Raw genomic sequence first — 21,277 nt, 5'->3', positions numbered from 1 at the left:
CGGCGGCTGGATGTTAAACGTAGCGCCGGGAACGTTAGCCGCCATGCTAACGGTAGCTACTTCCCCGTCCTGCTCGTTATTACTCATCTAACTTCACCGAACACTTCTTCCGAACTTTTGCCTACGTCCCTACAGTAGTACAACTTGTACATATCCTGCTTTAGCTACACAGCACTTCTGACACCATGTCGGGTTCTCTTAATAACGTGCGTGAGACAGACTGTGTAGTAAAGCCAACATGTTTATTCCGAGCTCACCCCGTGTCTCAACCCCGCCCCACACATTGACTCCCTCCTCTTATTGGTCTCTGGCCTCCCAACCTAGAGCTGTCATGAGTAACATTGAACAGTACCACAACCATCTGGCTTGCCGAGAGTTCAGTCTCCTAGCGGACTGAATGTACTCAAGGTTCTTGTGATCAGTCCAACACAGAAATGGCAGACTGGTCCCCTCAAGCCAGTGACGCCACTCCTCAAGGGCCAGCTTAACGGCAAGCAGCTCTCGGTTCCCCACGTCATAGTTGCTCTCTGCCGGTGAGAGCCGCCTGGAAAAGAAGGCGCACGGGTGGAGCTTCTGGTCGCTGGCAGACCGCTGGGACAGGATGGCCCCCACCCCTACATCGGAGGCGTCCACCTCCACCACAAACTGTCTCTCTGGGTCGGGGACTTGCAGGATGGGAGCCGACGTAAACCGGGCCTTCAGGTTCTGGAAGGCCTCCTCAGCCGAAGGTGACCACCGAAACTGCACTCTAGATGAGGTAAGTGCCGTGAGTGGGGCAGCCACGGTGCTATAGCTGCGGATAAACCGCCGATAGAAATTGGCGAATCCCAGGAATCGTTGCAGCTGCTTACGCGAGTCAGGGATGGGCCAGGACGTCACCGCTGACACCTTGGCAGGGTCCATCTGCACGATCCCCTGTCCCACGATGTAGCCCAGAAAGGAGACAGAAGAGGCGTGAAACTCGCACTTCTCTGCCTTCACAAACAGGGAATTCCTCAGGAGGCGTTGGAGGACCGATTGAACATGGTGGATGTGCTCCTCTCGGGACCTCGAGAAAATGAGAATGTCATCAAGGTAGACAAATACCTGCTTGTTCAGCATGTCTCTCAGCACATCGTTCACCAGTGCCTGGAAGACGGCTGGGGCATTAGTCAGACCGAAGGGCATCACCAGGTACTCATAATGTCCAGTGGGGGTGTTGAAAGCTGTCTTCCACTCGTCCCCCTCTCGGATCCGGACCAAATGATAGGCGTTACGTAGGTCTAACTTGGTGAAGATGGTAGCCCCTCGCAGCAACTCAAAGGCAGAAGAGATGAGTGGGAGTGGGTAGCGGTTCTTGATGGTAATGTCATTGAGGCCCCTGTAGTCAATGCATAGCCTAAGTGACTTGTCCTTCTTCCCTACGAAGAAGAACCCCGCACCTGCAGGTGAAGAAGAGGGACGGATGATCCCAGCAGCTAGGGAGGAACTGATGTACGCCTCCATGGCCTCTCTCTCAGGTGCCGATAAGGAGTAGAGACGGCCCCTGGGGGGGGGTGGTGCCTGGTTGCAGGTTAATGCAGCAGTCGTAGGGACGATGTGGGGGCAGGGATGTGGCCTTGACCTTACTGAATACCTCCCGAAAGTCATGGTACTCCGTAGGCACTCCTGACAGATCCGACGCAGAGCTGGGGCAAGCTGACTGCGGAACTGCAGCAGCTTGTTTCAGGCAGATCAGATGGCATGATGCACTCCACTCCCTGATGGCCCCTGTGGCCCAGTCGATGTGGGGGTTATGGCGACGGAGCCAGGGGTGTCCCAGGATTAGTGGATGCTGGGGTGACCGCAGGATAAGAAACCGAATGGTCTCCAGGTGGTTACCCGACAGGAGCATACGAACTGGTTCGATCTGGTGAGTCACTGTCCCCAGTAGGTGGCCGTCCAGAGCGTTAGCAGGAACAGGGCATGGCAGCGGTGCCCGCTCGATACCCAGCTGACGGACTAGGTCCTCGTCAATGAAGCTGTCATCAGCACCAGAGTCAATGAACGTAGCTAGGGTCTGTGATCCATTCACGAGTAGCAGCTGAGCGTGGAAAAGGGGTCTTTGGTTGGGAGAGAGTCTTGTGGTTCGGCTCACCAGTACCTCCCCTGTTACGGGCGAGCCATGTCTTTTACTGGGCACCGGGATACAAAGTGACCAGCCTGGCCACAGTAGAGGCAAAGACCTCCCCGGCGACGGCGCTCCCGCTCCTCGCGGGTGAGACTGGTGCGCCCTACCTCCATGGGCTCAACCTCCACTGGTTGAGAGGCCAAGGTGAAGCTGGTGGCTGCCGGAGGAGCTCGGCGCTGGTTGAAAGCGCGGCGATCTGTCTCCCCCTTGCGTCGCTCCTGTCGCCTTGACTGGATGCGTCTGTCCACTCGGGAAGTCAATTCTATTAAGCCATTTAAACTGGCAGGCAAATCAAAAGAGATCAGTTCATCTTTAACATACTCCGCTAGCCCAGTCAAGAACACCTCGCACTGTGCTGCCTCGTTCCAGTCGCTAAGGCGTGCTCTTGTTCGAAACTCCAAGGCATAATCTACCACAGTCCGGTCTCCCTGACGCAGCTCCGCTAGTCCCCCGCTTGGATCTGGGCCCTTGGAAACTGCCCCGAAAACCTTGCGAAGCTCTGCCGAAAACAGGAACGAAGAGCAGGCCGGCGTGCGTCTCTCCCATTCAGCGGTACCCCACAGTCGCGCTCTGTCAGTCAGGTGGTTGATGGTGAAGGCTACCTTAGCCTCCTCCGAGGCGAAGGTGTGGGGCTGCAGAGAGAACAGGATGGAGCAGTTCGTGATGTATGGGTTGCAGCCCTCAGGTTCTCCAGCGTAGCGCTCCGGGGTACCCACACGAGGCTCGTGTGTTGGCACAGGCGCCGGTGAGACCGGAGGTGGAGAGGCCGGACGTGGAGAGGCAGGAGACGGCGCAGCGGCTACCAGCTGGGTCAGGGCCGTCGTCAGTTGTAGCATCTGGGCGGTCATCGCCGTCATAGCCTGCTCCTGGACTGCTGCGTCTCCGCAGCGAAGCGGACCATCTGCGCCTCGTGCTGCTGGAGGGCATTCTCGATTAGTGATGGGACGAGCGACACTGGTGCATCAGCACTGTGCCGAGAGCTCAAGAGGGAAACCTCGTATCGGTGCGTGTATTGCTTTAAGAAAGAATCACGTGACCGATACAGGAACTGTGTCGTTTGGATGTGCCGCGCCAAAGTGTGTTTATCAGGAAACAAACTGTATCAACATGTCGTGGGTTTGTCGGATGGAGTTTTGCTTGATCATGGATCGTCCTAGGAAGTTTTCCCCGGTGTGGAATAATTTTGATCTCGTGACGCCAAACAAGGTAAATCTTTTTCTCCTTTATATACTATTTTTTACGGTGGCGCATTGCAATCACTTTATCAGTTTATCAAGTGAATGACCTGTGATTCATATGATAGTCAGTTAAAGAGCCTTACAGTTGCTTTATTCATGTCATCATGTAATTATGAGATCCTGATCTCGTAATCATGAGATAGGGTGTCTATTTTGTTTAACAAGTGAATGCAATGTTCTGGTAAGAGGTTTGAATTGTTTTCAGATAAATTAACTTTTTATGTTATTGTAGGTGAAGTGTCGGCTCTGCTCCACAGAGCTATCTTATATCAATAAGAGCACTTCATCAATGCTGAGGCATTATAGAGCTCGGCATGGCAATGAAGAATTGGCAGATACTCGTGAGAGTACCCCAGGTATGTTAAAATTCTCTCTAAAAATTGTGCTAAAAAAAAACATGCATGCAAAACGACAGGCTCCAGGCCTGGTATCGAACCTCCAACCCTCCGCGCGGGAGCCGAATATAGTAAGACTTAACTTCCTTAACTTTTACCATTCATTCTCTATGGTAGTCCTTATCACTACAAGTGTCATATATTTTTGGCCACAAGTGAGATTTTGGGGGCGCTGTTTCCTCCCTTGGATTAGAGGGAAAGAAACTCCGTTTCCCCCTGAGACAGACGTCCAGCAGCAGCGAGCAGACTACAGTAGATAAACAACCTGTACCTCACGGCGTCTTTTCACGGCTTGTTCTCCGGACAAACAGTCAAACATAAGTACGGCTCTTCTTCCAAGGTCTTCATGAACGGTTCTGAGTTGTATTTGTGGGTCAACTGTTTCTGTAGTTTACTTAGTGTTGTTGTTTAGCATTGGTTATAGCTCTGTTTGATGCTAGCAACGTCACGTCAGTACATTAAGGTGACGTGTAACGGGACGTATGCATGTAACGTTATTGTGTGTGTGTGTGTGTGTGTGTGTGTGTGTGTGTGTGTGTGTGTGTGTGTGTGTGAGGTGATGTATGCATGTATATTGTTGTGTGTGTAACGTTGTCAGCATTAACAGTAGTAATTTGAATCTTCATGAATCATATTCTTTTGAATAGGTAAATACAACTGTGACCAACAGAATAATGATGCTGCCTGTCTGCCTGCATGTCTATCTGCCTGTCTGCCTGCATGTCTATCTGCCTGTCTGCCTGCCTGTCTGTCATAACACATGCTGTTACCTAGTTATTACACATGCTGATCACCGTTACCGTGAGGGACTCTGTCTATGAAGTGCATTGTGTTTTGCTGTGCAGGAGATGATGAAGAAGACCATCAACTTCTTCCCAGGAAGGAAGGCGGTGTTGTTCAGAACGGGTCCATCGGGCCATCTGCGACAGGACCCTTCTGATGAGGCCATGAAGATTAAAACAGACCCATCGCTCCAGGACAAGTCTTGTGCTCAGAGACCGGACCTTGTGAGGACCAATGCTCTCTCTCTGGTCCTCCAGCGTGGAGGGGATGTGTCAGACAGACAGGAGGTGATGGGGGAGTATGTGCTGCAATTTGGAAAGTACAAGGGGAAGTTATTCAGGTGGCTCCTTGAAAACGACATTGGCTACACCATTTACCTAATGAAGAAGGTAGAAGAGGAGGAGAGAGACGGTACATTCAACCCTCAAGGACACAGTAAGGACAGCCTGCTGTCCTTTCTGGATTATGCCAGGAGCTTCCAGGAGGTGGAGGACCTGAGGGAGTACCTCGTCTCCAGGAAGCCTGCTTCACCAGCGGCAACAGAGGGTGACACTACTGTCGGCTTTGGAGCCAGGGCCAAGAACACCTGGGGGCAGATCTGGGAGAGCAGGGCTGATGGCTATGCGGCCTTCGTTTCAAGAGTGAAGTGCATCAGAAACAGCAGGATGTACAACCTGCAGCAGTACATCCTCAAGCAGCAGAGGGCTGAGTCCTGTCCACCACCTGCAGCTACTTCAGCGCCTACAACGCTAGGTCAGCTCACAAAAGCATGCAAACACAGTTTGTTGTGAACATTCAGTGTCCAAACACACCTCATGTTAATGTTTCATCTCGTAGTAATTGAGGAGGACGAGCAGCTGGAGAGAGAGATGCTGAATCTGTCTCCGTCCAAATTCCACACTGAACTAAGTAAGTGGATCTACTTTAACAAACAGAGCTTTCATACACATGGTACTGTACATGTAACAATCTAATGTCATCGCCTGTGCTTTCAGGGCCACCAGCAGCCGTCTCCAGGACCCCGGCTGTATCTTCACCAACAGGTTTCAATCAATCAGTGTGGAGGAGGATTCTGTGTTCACCAGAATTCCCCTCCCATTACTGTTCTCTCTCAAATAGTTTGTTGTTTTGGCCGTGTTCAGGCCTGTTCTCATGCCTGTGTTCTCTTACTCTCCTACTAACTGAAGGATTTAACATGTCACCGATGATGGTAAGTGTTTTCCTTTTTTTTTTTTTTTGCATACTTTTTATTATCATTCCAGGATGTGGCATGTTAGCCTACATATACATATGTAGGCTAACATGCCACATCTTTTATTGACAGGTTGTGTTTATACTATATATTGATATAGTTTCTGTGCTTTACCTGTTTACAAACACAAATACATTGGTTTTCGTTAAATAAACAAAATCGCTACTTGCAATTAAAGTAAAGGACATTTTCAGTGTGCAGAAGCAACAGGTAAAGACACACACACACACACTTTGTGTGAAGAAAATGACGCAGAGTTGTTTTTACAGCACACAGGACTAAGTCGCCGGCTACCGTGACTGTTTCCAGACCTGCTGAGCCAGATGAGCCCCTTGTGGCTAAAGCTCCAGTAAAAGGTAATCATCTTACTCTCCTCCTCACGTTCCACCGTCCTGGAAGTCGTTCTAACTGTGTGTCGTTTCTTTGCTGTTCTTTGAATCCACAGTGAAGGCTGTGCTGCCGGTCCCTCCTCAGCTGCTCGCCATCGGCCCTCAGCTCGTGATAGCAGATCAGGAACCCAATGTGTTGATGCAAAGTATGTAGTCCTTGTCACAGTTCAGCGTGCATGTTCTCCTGCCCACCCTGCTGCACTCACTCCCTTCTGTATTACCTTGTCAGCTCTATCACTCTCACCGGCCCACTCACCTATTTCCCCTTCAGTCACTGCCATATCGTTCTCTGTGTTAAGCCAGACCATCCAGCACTTCAGTGTATATTCTCTTATTGTACATGTAATGTTGTATTTGGTTTTACATTTCTTCCATGTGCAGCTCCTGCCGTCTCTGTCGATGCTCCACACCAGCTTGCATCCTCCGTCCCTGCTCATGATCATGACGTTGCTCAGTGGAAGTGCTCTCAGCAGCAGAGGCTGTGGATGAAGGCGGAGCTAGAGGCGTTGGGGCTGTGGCCGGGTTCACGTCCAGTACGTCACCTAATGAACATGCTGTCCCTGTGGCGTCATCCACCTCAACCCGAGCTCATAGACGCCGTCTCCGAGCTGCCGTCACCAAAGTACTTTCAGCTTCACCCTTTTTTCATCTGGAAGCCGGAGCACGCGCTCATGGAGAGGGCGAGGAACAATTACGACCTGCCTTGTCTTTACGGTTGTCCCAACCCTCACGTAGCATCGTCCGGCATTGGAAGGCCGAGGGTCATTATTGGCACCGGCTGTCAGTACTACATTTTAGCCTCCCGGCTCACCTGCAGGGGGTGTGAGAAGTACTGGCATGCGGACAAGCCTCAGTGGCTGGAGAAGCTCCCGCAGCGCTTCCGCAACATGGTGCCGGCGTTCCTGACGCACAAAAAGGCCGTCTGCAAGTCAGTGATGGACGAGATGAGGCGCAGCGGCAGATCACCAGAAGACATGTCCGAGCAGCTGACAGAGACGCTGCATCTGAAATATGAGAGGGCTCACCTGGCCTACCTGCTGAGTGTGCAGAACGTCAGGGACGCTGAGGCCGGAGTCTACGGCCAGAGAACCATCACCGGGCTCCTCAGACAGGCCGACGCTCCAGAGCCATTCGGTGGATACTCTGACGCTGACGGCTGGTGTGGAGTGTCCATATCTTCACACTACCTGGTGCATTGTCTGGTTCGTGAGTACCGGCGGCAGCATCAGCACCTCACTCTGCTGCTACAGGGCACCTTCGGACAGACACTGAGGTCCGACCACACCCGCAAGGTGGCGAGGAAGGTGGTGCTGTCGTCCGGCACCGTGTCTTCATACGCCATCATGAACGAGAACTGGATGATCCTGAGCTGGGTGATGCTGCAGTCAGAGTGCGACCGGTCCCTTCATCCCATGTATGAGGGTCTGTCTCAGCGCTACACTGCAGCTGGAGTGGAGAAGGCCGGCTACCAGTGGGTGGACAGGTATGAAGAACCAGTTTAGATTGAAAACTTCATTTTTTGTTTTTGACTTGGACGTTATATAGTTTTGTTGTCTTTTTTATTTTTTTATTCAGTTTAAAGTGTTTTCTGACTGAAAAGATATAAACATGGAAAACTTCAGGTTGATTATTTTATACTGTAAAACATATTGAGGCTGAGTTTGTACTTAGGCTGTGAATTTATTTCCCATGTTTTAGGGACTGCTGTGCTGCCTTCAGGGTCCTGCACCCAGGAGCAGCTTTCATGGGACTGCTGGAGGACCTCAGAGGCCACGTCTGGAAACCTGGCTAACAACAGCGCCTCAAGGACCAAATTCAACACTGACATCACCATCAAGTTGGATTTGTTTCACTGCATGCGGCGCTTAACCAGAGAGTGTGTCTCAGAGCATCACTCGCTCTACAGCTCTTTTTGCCAGTTCCTCTCTGCAGCCTTCCTTGTTGTGGACCAGGGAGATCTCCAGAGGCTCAGGGAGGCGTACACCTTCTGTGGTATCTCTCCTGCTAATCCCACCAAGCAGCACACCAGAGAGCACTGCAGGACAAAGGTGCCACAGCCCAGAGAGCTGCTGCAGAGGGTAGAAGACGTCCTGCATCACTTCCACCTCGCAAAAGATGCCAACGATCTGCTCCTCTTCAAGTCCTCCATGCTGAACATGTGGAGGATTCAGCGTGTGCACATCCTGAGAGGCTGCCTGAGCGACCCGGGGGAGGTGGGGGAGGGAACCCTCTATAGGTTTGGTGGCACCTTGCAGTTAAATCACACAAAGGGCGAGGGAGCTGCTGTACCCATCTGGATCCCTGTGAGAGGCACCTCTCAGCAGGAGGGCTTCCACTCCCACCAAGCCCAGTGGGTGACTGGGAACCGGGTGTCCTGCGAACTATTTCAGGCCCAGGCCATGACGGGAGTGGTGCGCTGGAACTTCCAGAGGCTGGTGGACCTGAAGCTGCCTGGTGTGTTCGACCCCGCGTTGATAGCAGAGCTCAACATTTTGTCTTCGAAGGTGACGGCAAAGGCAAAATATCCAGCTCTGCAGATCACCGACAGAGACACAGGGGAAAGGTTTGGACTTGACTTTGTGGAGCCCGGCTGTCGTCCTGTTCCTCTGGACTGGGAGAAGCACAAGTCACAGCCAAACATGGCAGCTGCTGTCGCCATGGAGACGGATAATTTCCCTCAAGCTGCAGATGCCACAGGCTGTCAGGTAATCCAGATGAATCCCCCGGTCAATTATCAATAACTATTATCAGATTGTCAATAACTATTGTCATCTCCATGTGATGCTTTATTTCAGGAGACCAGTCTCACTGTCAAGGAGCCTCCACTTGCAGCTGTGCGCATCCTGTCTTTCCAGCAGGGGTCTGAGGCCAAGTTCCAGCCGCCCTTGATGTCGTCGTCTGCCACAGGTAGCTTTCAGATGACCTCTCATATAGACAGTTAGAACCAGCAGCGGACATAATATCAAGACAATCGTCTTAATATGTTGTTTATTAACAATAATCATGAACATATAAAAAACATATCGCCATATAATTGTATTCTAACAATAGACATTATAATAAACATGTGCTTTAAACATTGTATTTATTTACAGCACCGCTGCCCGTATCCTCCTCTCCTCGAGCCACTCGCACCGGATCCATCAAAACCGGCGGCATCGTCCAAGTCCTGGACCACAGCCGGTGGACAGGAGCCATGAGAGCTGCCATCAACGAGCTTCTGATTAAGCACCACGGAGCTCCACGCATGCTGAAGCAGGTGGATGATGACTACGCTGCCATGGTCCAGAGGTCGTGCACTGACCCAAACACTTTAATCCACCCCACCACATGCCAACATATCTCCAGATATGTGAAGCATCTGGCCAAAAAAAAAAAAAACACCAGCTCCTCTCTCAACACCAGCCCAGAGAAGGTGCTGGAGACTCAGCAGCTGTGGCAGAGTTTGACCTCCGGCAGCCAGACGGTCAGTGTGCCGGTCACAACCCTGCCTGCTGCCACCCTCAACCCTCCACCTGTGGCTGCTCCCCAGGAGGAGTCACTGAGCCGGGATGCAGTGGAGAAGCTGGTGACGGAGATCCTAGAGAAGCAGCAGCAGCAACAGCAACAACAGCAGAAGAAGAAGAAGAAGAAGATGACGAGGAACTGTTTAGCCTGCGGTCAGCCAAAGTCGCGTTATCTTGCTGATGGTTCCTCTGTTCATTTCTTCTATCAATCTAAAACTGTAAAGTATTTCTACTGCTCCACCAAGGTCTTTGAGGCCTACGCAGGCGAAGGCCTCAAAGACCCCCGCATGTCCTTTGAGAACTTTGCAGCGTCTCCTTTCTTTGAGCGGGAGCTGGAGGCCTCAAAGCAGAGGGGGGCCGAGTGGAGGAAGGTGTCAGAGGAGAGGAAGAAGAGGACGTCAGCGGTGGAGCTGCCGACAGGTCGCCTGTGCCGGTTCTGCCACCGGCCGCTGAAGCAGGGCCCCAGCAGCCCTCACATACACAGCAGCTTCCCTGGGGAGAAGGGGAAGTACATCTACTGCCCCTCCAGAGTGTTCTCCCTGTACCAGGACCAGGGCATGGTGGAGGAGATGACCTGGAAGGACTTCACAGCATCTGCTTTCTATGAGGCTGAGAGGGACAGGTGGATCAGAGAGAAGAAGAAGTGACATCATTACTGCACAGACTGTGTTGTTCACATTCAGATTCTTTGTCATTGTACATACAAGTACTGAGACTGTGTTGTGAGACTGTGCATTTTAGAATTCAGCTGTGTTTTACAATAAAATATCTTGAAATCATCACTTTGACTGTCTTCAATGCACAGAACATTAAATAATCAAACATTTAGATATGATCAGCTGCACACGTGCACAGATGTGTAAAATAAACATCTGTTGTGCCTTATAAGTACATCTGCAGCATGATCTTTGGAGATTAATATCTTATTTGCATAATTACATCACAATAAATGATAAAAGCTTGATTATTTGTTTTGTGTTCTGCTCACATTCTGGAGCTGACAATTTATTTGGGTGAGGTGGGAGTCAAACCGCTGACTTTGTGTACCGTCTGGAAAGTCCTCTATGGCTATACGCGGCTGGCCTCTTGCTGTGAGGCAACAGTGCTAACCACTACACCACCATGTCGTCTTATGTCTATTTGATATTGTTTGTAAGAATTACAGTCCTTTTATTAAGCTTTTGACAAAATAGTTCCTTTTGGCTTGCAGTTCCTAACAAGCAAGCAGTGGATGAGGCAGTGGTCAATATGATCATCAAAGACTGTCAGCCACTCAGCTTTGTTGAAAATGAGGGATTCAGGGAGCTCCTGAAGCTTATTGTACCCTCGCATGCTCGACCCAGCAGGAAGGTATGTTTAAGAATTTTAATTATATGTTTGTACTAACTATATAACTATATTTTAGTGGTGTAACAGTATTTGTATGGTTATTTTCAGACCATCAAGGACTTGGTGAGCCAGAGATATGAGGAGGAAAAGGAGAAAACCAAAAAGGACCTCCAGAGTGCTGTTGCTGTTACTTTAACAGCTGATATGTGGACGTCCATGAATATGGAGGCATATCTAGCTGTTACTGGCCACTATGTGGACAAAGAAAGCCATGAACTCCATTCATCAGTCTTGGCAGTGCAGCATTTTCCTCAGAAACACACTGCAGAAAACATTGCCACGGTTAAAAGGAGCCTCATGGAGGAGTGGGGCATAGCAGGAAAGGTCAGGTGTCTTGTCACTGATGCAGCAGCAAACATGACTGCATGTGCTCGAATGCTGCAAATACGGCATACCATTTGTATAGCCCATTCCCTGAATTTAATTGTGAGAAAATCATGCGATCAAATCCCAACAATAACTGAAATACGCAACAAAACACGACACATTGTGACATACTTTCGATCGAGCGTGACTGCTAAAGAGAAGCTCACTCAAATACAGCAACAGCTGGGAACACCGGGCCATAAATGAATAAACGAGGTGCCAACACGATGGAACAGTACCTACCAAATGTTTGAAAGAATGACTGAGCAGAAGGAGGCAGTCTGGGTGTCACTGGCCTCATTAAAACCTGACATCACTCCACTGACTCCAGAAGAATGTCAGATCATTGAAGAGATGCTCAGGGTTCTTGTTCCTTTTGACCAAGCTACAAGAGAACTGTCTGAGGAAAAAAGGGTCTCTGGGTCAAAGGTCATTCCCATGATGAGATAATGCTCCACATTGAGCTTCAACGTCAGGCCACAACAGTGACACAAACAGCTGCTCAGCAACTGGCTGAAAACCTGAGGAAGCGGCTAACTGACGCTATTTGCGGCATAGAATCTCTCAGTGTGATGACTCTGGCAACTCTGTTAGATCCCAGATTTAAAAAGAATGGATTTGTTAGTCAGCAAAAGGCAAGTGAAGCGGTGAAGAGACTGCAGTCAGAATGTGCAGAAGAAATGAGGAGCCAAGAGCCTGACCCAAGAGAAGAAGAGCCTAGCTCTTCACATGGGTCAGAACCCAGTTCAGGTATGAAAATACATTTTTGTGGCACTTTGTGATATGATTCATCATGTGATAATGAAGTAATGATCAACTATTTTTTTAGGGCACAATCTCTGGAAGACTTTAGATATGGAGGTTGCAGAGACCCAGAAGACGAGGAACGCAACAGCTGACTCTGACATTATTGAAGTCCAACGCTACCTGGCAGAAACAAACACACCCAGAAACCAAGATCCTTTGCAATATTGGAAATGGAACCAGAACATATACCCACATCTTCATCAACTTGCACTTAAAACTCTCTGCTCACCATCATCGTCTGTACCATGCGAAAGAGTATTTTCCAAGGCTGGGGAGCTGGTGTGTAAGAGGAGAAATCGCCTTGGAGCAAAGACACTCGAAAAACTTTTGTTTCTCAATAAAAATTCATGAACTGATCACTTTTTGGTCTTTTATTTCATATGATTTAACAGTTAAGTTGACAAATGTGCACATAAGTTACAAAATTGTAACTCTGAATTTTTACTCTAATTTGCTATATTTTACATACCAACTCAGTTTTAGCATTTACACGAACAAGGACTTTCTTTACCTGCAATGATTTTATAACTACTGCAGGGGTCACTATTGGGTGACCAACACAGTATCAATACAGTGCCGACACAGTTTGTTTAGTGTGTCAATACACTCCTTGAGGTATCATCGTCCCATCACTATTCTCGATCCTCTCGAACCGGCTTGCTGCAGAAGGTTGTGCTGGGTCCATAATTGGCCAGATCGTAATGTAACGGCCCGATAACCCAAGGACCCAAAAGCACAACTCAGGAAGGCAGAGGTACAGAATATGACTCTTTTACTTAACAGGTAACTACAGGTTACACACAAGGAATGCTGGAGAGCTAGGTTCAAGAACACAAGACGATCTGGCAGAGGACACATGCAAGTGAGGGACCTAAATAGTGAGCTAATGAGGGAACGGGCTGCAGGTGAGATGGCCGTGAGGCCAGGTGACGGTGATGAGTGGTAATCAGGTGTGAGTGGCAGGATCTGGAATGACAGGACAGTTAGTATACAGACAGGCAGACAGGATGAAAATAACTTAAAGAACAGCGTGGCGCTGAACCGTGACAGCAACACTGTTAGTAAACTCAAGTGCTTACACCTGTCTGCTCTCACTTTCCCGCTCATTTTACTCTGTCTTGTTGAACCAGTCTTTATTTGCTCAAACTCCATCCCAGCTGCAGATTGGGAGCAAAAAGCAAAATATATATATATATAATTATTAAAACAAAAAAGGGTCACTTCTGGGTCAGGGAGTTGGAAAAGACCCAAACTGGGCTGAGCTGAGTTTAGACTGAATTAGGTCTGAAATAAATAAGCAAACAAGCAAAGAAACTAAACAAACGCATTTACATTACTTATTTATTTTATGCTACCAGTGTAATCAGAGAATGTTGTTGCTGAAAACACACTGAAAGTGACAGTTTGGATATTTTGACATCAGTCACTGGGGATACAACAGAACCTCAACTCAGCTGAAGAGAGTTTCAGCTGAATGTTGTTCTCACGCCTTAAACAAGAGTCTGTCTCTCAGAGACATGGGAATACTTTATTACTGTTTGTTCTGATAATCACATGGTAATGATCCATTTGGGCACATTGGCAGAACATACACAGGGCATGAGAGTTGAGTATAAGAGAGAAGAAGATCCACCTGACAGTCAGACAGACGAGCAGCAGAAACCAGAACACATCTGTGGTGAGTACACTTTACAGAATACAGGAGCTGCTGGTCTGACGCTGCCTCCATCAGTCACTTAGTTTGTCACTGTTATTATTAACGGATAGAGGCAGCGGGAAACCAGCAACTCTGTGTTCTGATGGGGAGAATTACTGTTGTACCTTACACTTATACATTTCAATGATATAATCCAGTAAATATGTTATCTTCACCTTAAGCATTTATGTTTTTCTACAATCAAAGTAGGTCTGAGTCATGCGTCCATCTGTGGTCACTGCTGTCCTGCTGTTGGTGGGCATCATCAACACTGTGACAGCACGACCTTACCGTTGCAGTTCCCGTGAGTACCGTGAGCAAAATAGCATTGAACTAAAACCCAAGCAAACTCAAGAAACTTGGTCATTGAAGCACTTGTGTTCTCACAGGTGCTCCTTGGGATTTATTTACAAAATTCCTCGTACGAATTGTGCCGAACGTGGATGAGTCCGCTATGGAGAGAGTCGCTGTATGACATACATCACGGTTAAAAAGACTTTCCAGTAGGCACAGGTGATAAAACACACACACACACACACACACACACACACACACACACACACACACACACGACACGGGTAAAAAAAAGAAGATAAATTCATCCTTTTCATGTCTTATATGTTCTGATAAAGTTCTGGTGAAGACTAGCACTCTTTCACATTTCTAATGATTTCAGGATTTATGCCACTCTTTGGATAGTGAACTGTTGTCAATACACAATCAAGTTGAGAAGAATAAGCCTCCCGGTCCTTGGTCTTTGGGCATCGACAGCTCTCTCTGGTCAATACTGGAACAGCACAAGGTCACTGTGACTATCTACATCCTGTGTCCTTTTAACCAGTGAACCCTCTCATTAAACTTCTATTCAGGCTGGCTACGCACTGTGTAGTATGGGGCCGCTCCCTGTTCCCATAAATGTTCTCTTATAACCCGAGTCATGTCCGGACACGTGTGTGTGTGTGTGTGTGTGTGTGTGTGTGTGTGTGTGTGTGTGTGTGTGTGTGTGTGTGTGTTGTATGTGATTTTTGCAGTTGTACTTTAAGCATAATTTAAAACCAAGCACAAGACTTGATATTAAGTAAAAATAAATGTTTAAATATTTCTTTAACTAAAATGTGCATCACATCCTGTCACGTCGCTGTCAAGCCCCTTTCCCTGCAGGTGGCTACTCGTGATTTGCATAGCCCCGCCCTCGCTAAACTATCAATGGATGAATTAAAAAAAGAAAAGTCATGGAGGAAAATAGAGTTTAATTTGTGGAAGTAGTAATTTGCTTTCACTGCCAACGATGCTGGCTGTATTGAGTTCAGTGCAGGTGAGTGACATCAAGAGGACATTCAGAGCTAGAAGGCAGTTCACGTTGATGAAAACCACCAACTTTTGCTTTGGCTATACTAAATATTTATGTTCCCAAAGGAATACCTGTGGGAACACAAGTGCGTTAACCCTTGTATGGTGTTCGAGTCTGTGAGACCCCTTTTTCATTTGTTATCAAAATAAAAATGATCCATCCATTCATTTTCATCCGCTTATCTGGGGTCGGGTCGCGGTGGCAGCAGGCCCAGCAGGCCGACCCAAGCTTCCCTCTCACCCGCAACATTTTCCAGCTCCTTCTGGGGAATCCCGAGGCGTTCCCAGACAAGCTAGGAGATATAATCCCTCCAGCGTGTCCTTGGTCTTCCCCGGGCTCTCCTACCAGTTGACCTGCCTGGGAAAACCTCTAATGGGAGGTGTCCAGGAGGCATCCTGACTAGATGCCCGAACCACCTCAGCTGATTCCTTTCGACACGAAGGAGCAGCGCCTCAACTCCAAGTTCCCTCCTGATGTACGGGCTCCTTACCCTATCTCCAAGGTTCCTCCTGATGTCCGAGCTCCTTACCCTATGCCCAAGGTTCCCCCTGATGTACGAGCTCCTTACCCTATCTCCAAGGTTCCTCCTGATGTCTGAGCTCCTTGCCCTATCTCCAAGGTTCCTCCTGATGTCTGAGCTCCTTGCCCTATCTCCAAGGTTCCTCCTGATGTCTGAGCTCCTTACCCTCCTTGCCCCCCAACACAACCCCCCCCTCACCATACACAACAGCCCTGTGTCTGCAGTGGAGTCCTTCAGGTTCTGGGATCCACAATCTCCCGGGACTTGAAGTGGACCGCCAACATCAACACCATCCGGAAAAAGGCCCAGCAGAGGCTGTACTTCCTGTGCCAGCTCAGGAAGTTCAACCTGCTGATCCTGTTTTACTCCATCATCCAGTCTGTCCTCTGCTCTTCCATCACTGTGTGGTTTGGATCGGCCACCAGACAGGACAGAGACAGACTACAGCGGATAGTCAAGTCTGCAGAGAGAACTATTGGTTGCAGCCTGCCCTCCATCCTGGACTTGTACACCTCCTGAGACAGGAAGCGGGCTGGAAAGATCACTGCAGACCTCTCACACCCTGGACACAAGCTGTTCCAACTCCTCCCCTCTGGTAGGCGTAAACTAGATTCCAACACTGCATATTTAAAACCAAAGTGTGACACAAACTCACATCACGCTTCACTTCAGAGATTTCTGAGTGATTGAGGGTTCAAGTCTGACCTGTTACGTAACTCTGCTTCTAAATAAAGGACGTGTTTTGATGGAAGGTTTTTAAATACATTGGGCCCATTTTCAGACTTTAACCCTTTACATATCTGGAAGAAGTATTTAGATACTTTACTTCAGTAAAAGTACTAATGCCACACTGTAAAAAATGCTCAAGCTGCAGTAAAAAGTTCCTTCAGTAAAAGTATGTGAGCGTAATCAGTAAAACAAATCAGCAGAGTGGCGACCAGATAAACGCGAGGATTCATCACCGGAACACACGGAACGGATGTTTCCTTCTCATCGGAGTGGACGTGAACACTTCAGAAACGTGATCCGGATCCTCAGACAGACGCCCCGTGGAGATCCTCCTTCACTGAGAGTGCACTTCCCATTTGGGTGTTGCATTCAGGACCACCGGGAAAAGTTAGGACAAAACATAAAACAAATACAGTTCGCACATGAAGAGTTATTGTCATCCTGAATACAGTTGTAGGTATTCGCTTTGTTAACACAGTAAGTAACACTTTTAATAAAATTACAATGAGGGCAAAAACAAATCATAATGTCTTAGAAAGCATTTATTTATAACAATATGGACAAATCAACTTCTCTTTACAATTCTGCGTTTTTTTTTTTTCTTTGCGTGTGGATTTGACTTGGAAGTGTAATTTCCTATTTTTATGGAACGGTCTTCAACGTCACATGTGACTGAATATGAAGGGTTGTCCCTGAGAGGTGGGGCAATCTCCAGGTCATGAACTTTCAAGTTTTTCATGTATACATTATCAATATACAGTATATTAGTATATATCTTCCACCTAATGCTGCTGTCTGGGTCGTGCGTTTGAGTCCTGTGTTTTTTCCCCTTTGGTTCACCAGTCATAACAGGGACTTAGTAAATAAACAGTAGTATTCAAAGTCTGTCTGAAAGTCTGTTGTGCCCCCTTGTGGTCGAACTGAGAACTCATGCTGAGGACAGGTGGGATGTTTAGCTCTTGTGTGGACACATACAACAGACATATATTAATATTATATTAATATTAATATATATATATGTATATATTAATATATATAATATTTATATATATATATATATATATATATATATATATATATATATATATATACACATTAAGTAATTGTTGGATTATATGTGTTCAGATAATGGACCTCATGAAGGAACAATTATGTGTTAAAGTGATCGTTTCAACTGGATGAAAGTCACATGATCAGGAATTGGTGCACGTTCATGATAAATGATCATCTGTGTAATCAATGCCCCAAAATTACTTTATAAGAACAAATGTTTTTATTCATGATTTGTCTTCTATGACAATGTTGGAGGAAAACAGTTTTCTGTTAAATGCATGCTGTCTTGAGGAGAGAAGACTTGAAATTGCAATTATTAAAGTTAACATGTTGTATTTTCTGACTCTGCTTCTTCTTGCAATAATGTCCTGATTGATGACTTTACAACAGCGTCCAGCAACAATCTTTCCAACATACACTTAATGAATGTATTGTTATATAATAAAACACAACACATTTAGTATCATTATTGTGACAACTTCTCTTAAACCTCTCATGTGTTATTTAAGAACTGCTCTGGGCCCTATTCTTCATACCTGGCTAGAAAGATGATGACAGAAAGATTCACAAATATTTTCGATTTACAAATGCACACAGAAGGGTTTACAAATACATTCCAATAATTTATTTAAATGTAAAAAAAAAAAATCACAAATATATTTCTACATTTGTATGTATTTGTGCGTTGATTTTTCCATTTCTTTGTGGATTTGTATGGATTTATTTGTGGATCGCATTGCATTTGTTTGGAGATGAGTTTCCTCTGTAGGGCTCAGCCTTAGCGAAAGGGTAAAGAGATGAGTTTCCTCTGTAGGGCTCAGCCTTAGCGAAAGGGTAAAGAGATGAGTTTCCTCTGTAGGGCTCAGCCTTAGCGATAGGCAGTGCGTCGTTACAATGACATGGCCCGCTTTTAGTAAGACAGAATAAATCAATATGATCATCTGATAAAAAATTTCACTAATACAGCTTTAGATGACAGAGTCCACATTTAATTATCCCATTTTGTTGCACTTTTGTGTTGGTGGTGTTAACTTTCATGAGGTTATTTTGTATTTTCTTGTGTTTACTTTTGACTTAATTAACTCCAGTGGCCGTGTGCAGACAGTCTCTGTAGGGTTTTGGGTGGGGAACTTGTCTAATGGAAGCACAGAGAAGCATGTAAGACTGAAACTCTGCTTCCTGCTGTGAACTCTGGCTTGTCATGGATTAAATTCACTAATAATCTGGGCGGTGGAATGATGACATGCAGATAAACAAGTCATCGCTGGTCAAGAAGGGACACATAATAAATACACAACCTCTTAGTTTTCTACTTTTCATGACAGGTGAGGCCTCCCCTGACGTCACCTCCCTGAGCTCCACCTAAACAAACTCAAACATTTACAGAACAATAATAAGATTACAAAGTACCGCCCACATTGTTTGATTGACAGGTGAAGAACAAGCTCTCAGCAACAATGATGGACAAAGCGTAACCCCGCCCCCTGCTGGAGACAAGCCGGGATGAACCCCACACACACAGTGAAGGCGCGTCAGCCAGCTATCAAACTGTTTCTAGAACATACCAGAGTCATATTACACTGTAAAAACATGGCGGCTACACAGGAAACCAAAGCACATCAACACACGTGATGACACTTTGGTGGGCGTCACATTTTAATGTTTGCCAGTAACTGTATTTTATATTTTGGGCATTTTTTGGGAAGACAAAAGAAGAAAGAACTTTGTTCATTCTTGAAACAAGAAATACTTTATTCATCATGTAAACCACATCAAACTCAAGGCCCGCCGCGTTATTTTATGTGGCTTCATGGACCCGTTTTCAGTGAATCGCGGACCTTTGCATGGGCTTTTATTTTGAAGGGGATTTTTTACGTGCTTTTATTTTGAAGGAGATTGTTTTATGCAGCGGAGTGCCATCTATTCACACTCCTCAATGCTGCGTTCACAACACGTCTTACTTGCATGATTTTACACATTGGACTATTTGTGATAGTTAAGCTTCATTACCGACTTTTTTATTCCATGTTTGTGCATGAAAACACTGAGTCTGTTAAAAAGGCTGAAGTTATACAAATATTATGTGTGTTGTACTACCTCATGTCCTTAAGATGCACTTTTTGGTTTTTAATTGAGTGCAAAAGGGAATGTTTATTAAAAAAAAATGTATGTTGGCATATTGTGATATTGTGTACTTTCTCAGGTTTAAACTGCACCATATCATTAAATTAATTTGAGAAGTTGAAAATGTTCCTTACATTGGATCTCAGCTTGTCATGAAGGGGTCAAGGTGGGTCCTGCAGCCAGACCAGTAGAACCACTGCCCCAGACCAGTGGAACCACTGCCCCAGACCAGTGGAACCACTGCCCCAGACCAGTTCAACCACTGGCCCAGACCAGTGGTTCAACTGGTCTGGGGCAGTGGAACCACTGCCCCAGACCAGTTCAACCTTTGCCCCAGACCAGTTCAACCTTTGCCCCAGACCAGTAGAACCACTGCCCCAGACCAGTTCAACCTTTGCCCCAGACCAGTGGAACCACTGCCCCAGACCAGTTCAACCTTTGCCCCAGACCAGTAGAACCACTGCCCCAGACCAGTTCAACCTTTGCCCCAGACCAGTGGAACCACTGCCCCAGACCAGTTCAACCTTTGCCCCAGACCAGTAGAACCACTGCCCCAGACCAGTTCAACCTTTGCCCCAGACCAGTGGAACCACTGCCCCAGACCAGTAGAACCACTGCCCCAGACCAGTAGAACCACTGCCCCAGACCAGTTGAACCACTGCCCCAGACCAGTTGAACCACTGCCCCAGACCAGTTCAACCTTTGCCCCAGACCAGTGGAACCACTGCCCCAGACCAGTAGAACCACTGCCCCAGACCAGTGGAACCACTGCCCCAGACCAGTTGAACCACTGCCCCAGACCAGTAGAACCACTGCCCCAGACCAGTTGAACCACTGCCCCAGACCAGTAGAACCACTGCCCCAGACCAGTTGAACCACTGCCCCAGACCAGTAGAACCACTGCCCCAGACCAGTAGAACCACTGCCCTAGACCAGTTGAACCACTGCCCCAGACCAGTTGAACCACTGCCCCAGACCAGTAGAACCACTGCCCCAGACCACATGCATGTCTTTATTTGCTCACAATTACTTGTTGGACCAGTTATGTCTTTCTCAACTGTGACAAAAAAGCTTTAAAGAAAGTTAATATAATAACAACGTGCGTTTGATCTTTGTCTTTGTTATTTTCTTCTGTTTTAAGTTTGATCTTTATAATTGTATATTTATCATAATTTAGTAATGTGGGTTTCTTAACCCTAAATTAAATGGACTTCTGTCATAGTAACAGAGAAATTTGCTTCCATATATTTTTACATTCATATAAATGCATGTACAATATTTGTACACTTGAATAAACAATAATCTGATACAAAGACAGTTAACATGATGCTGGGAGGAGTTAAATGTCTACAGTGTTACAGTTACAACCCTTTGAGGACGACCATGATGCTGATGAGGCCCGGGGTGAAAATGAGTTTGACACCCCTGATGTAAACCTTCAGTTTGTTCACATCCCATCAGTAAAGTCTGTTAAATTAGTTTCACCTGAATCTCACTTATGTAAAATAATAGTGAATGACTTCCTTATTG

General features: G+C 47.0%; 2 protein-coding genes across 2 annotated transcripts; both read left to right on the top strand.

Annotated features, from left to right (window-relative positions):
• Positions 1-3,246: 3,246 nt before the first annotated feature.
• On the top strand, positions 3,247-6,345 carry LOC306734106 (uncharacterized protein). Its single transcript, XM_079215438.1, has 8 exons — positions 3,247-3,355; positions 3,620-3,743; positions 4,628-5,318; positions 5,403-5,474; positions 5,561-5,608; positions 5,753-5,775; positions 6,087-6,173; positions 6,263-6,345. Exons 2-7 carry the CDS (start codon positions 3,702-3,704, stop codon positions 6,114-6,116), a joined length of 906 nt encoding a protein of 301 aa, XP_079071564.1. The 5' UTR covers positions 3,247-3,355; positions 3,620-3,701; the 3' UTR covers positions 6,117-6,173; positions 6,263-6,345.
• Positions 6,346-7,480: 1,135 nt separating this feature from the next.
• Positions 7,481-10,485, top strand: LOC306734099 (uncharacterized protein). The gene is made up of 4 exons (XM_079215431.1): positions 7,481-7,689; positions 7,905-8,911; positions 9,002-9,113; positions 9,302-10,485. The coding sequence occupies exons 1-4, from the start codon at positions 7,623-7,625 to the stop codon at positions 10,357-10,359; spliced, it is 2,244 nt and encodes a 747-aa protein (XP_079071557.1). The 5' UTR covers positions 7,481-7,622; the 3' UTR covers positions 10,360-10,485.
• The last annotated feature ends 10,792 nt before the right edge of the window (positions 10,486-21,277 follow it).

This window comes from Taurulus bubalis (genome assembly GCF_910589615.1).
Source record: "Taurulus bubalis genome assembly, chromosome: 3".
Taxonomy (NCBI): Eukaryota; Metazoa; Chordata; class Actinopteri; order Perciformes; family Cottidae; genus Taurulus; species Taurulus bubalis.
The sequence above is the reverse complement of the archived record's forward strand: the minus strand, read 5'-3'. Positions and strand labels throughout refer to the sequence as shown.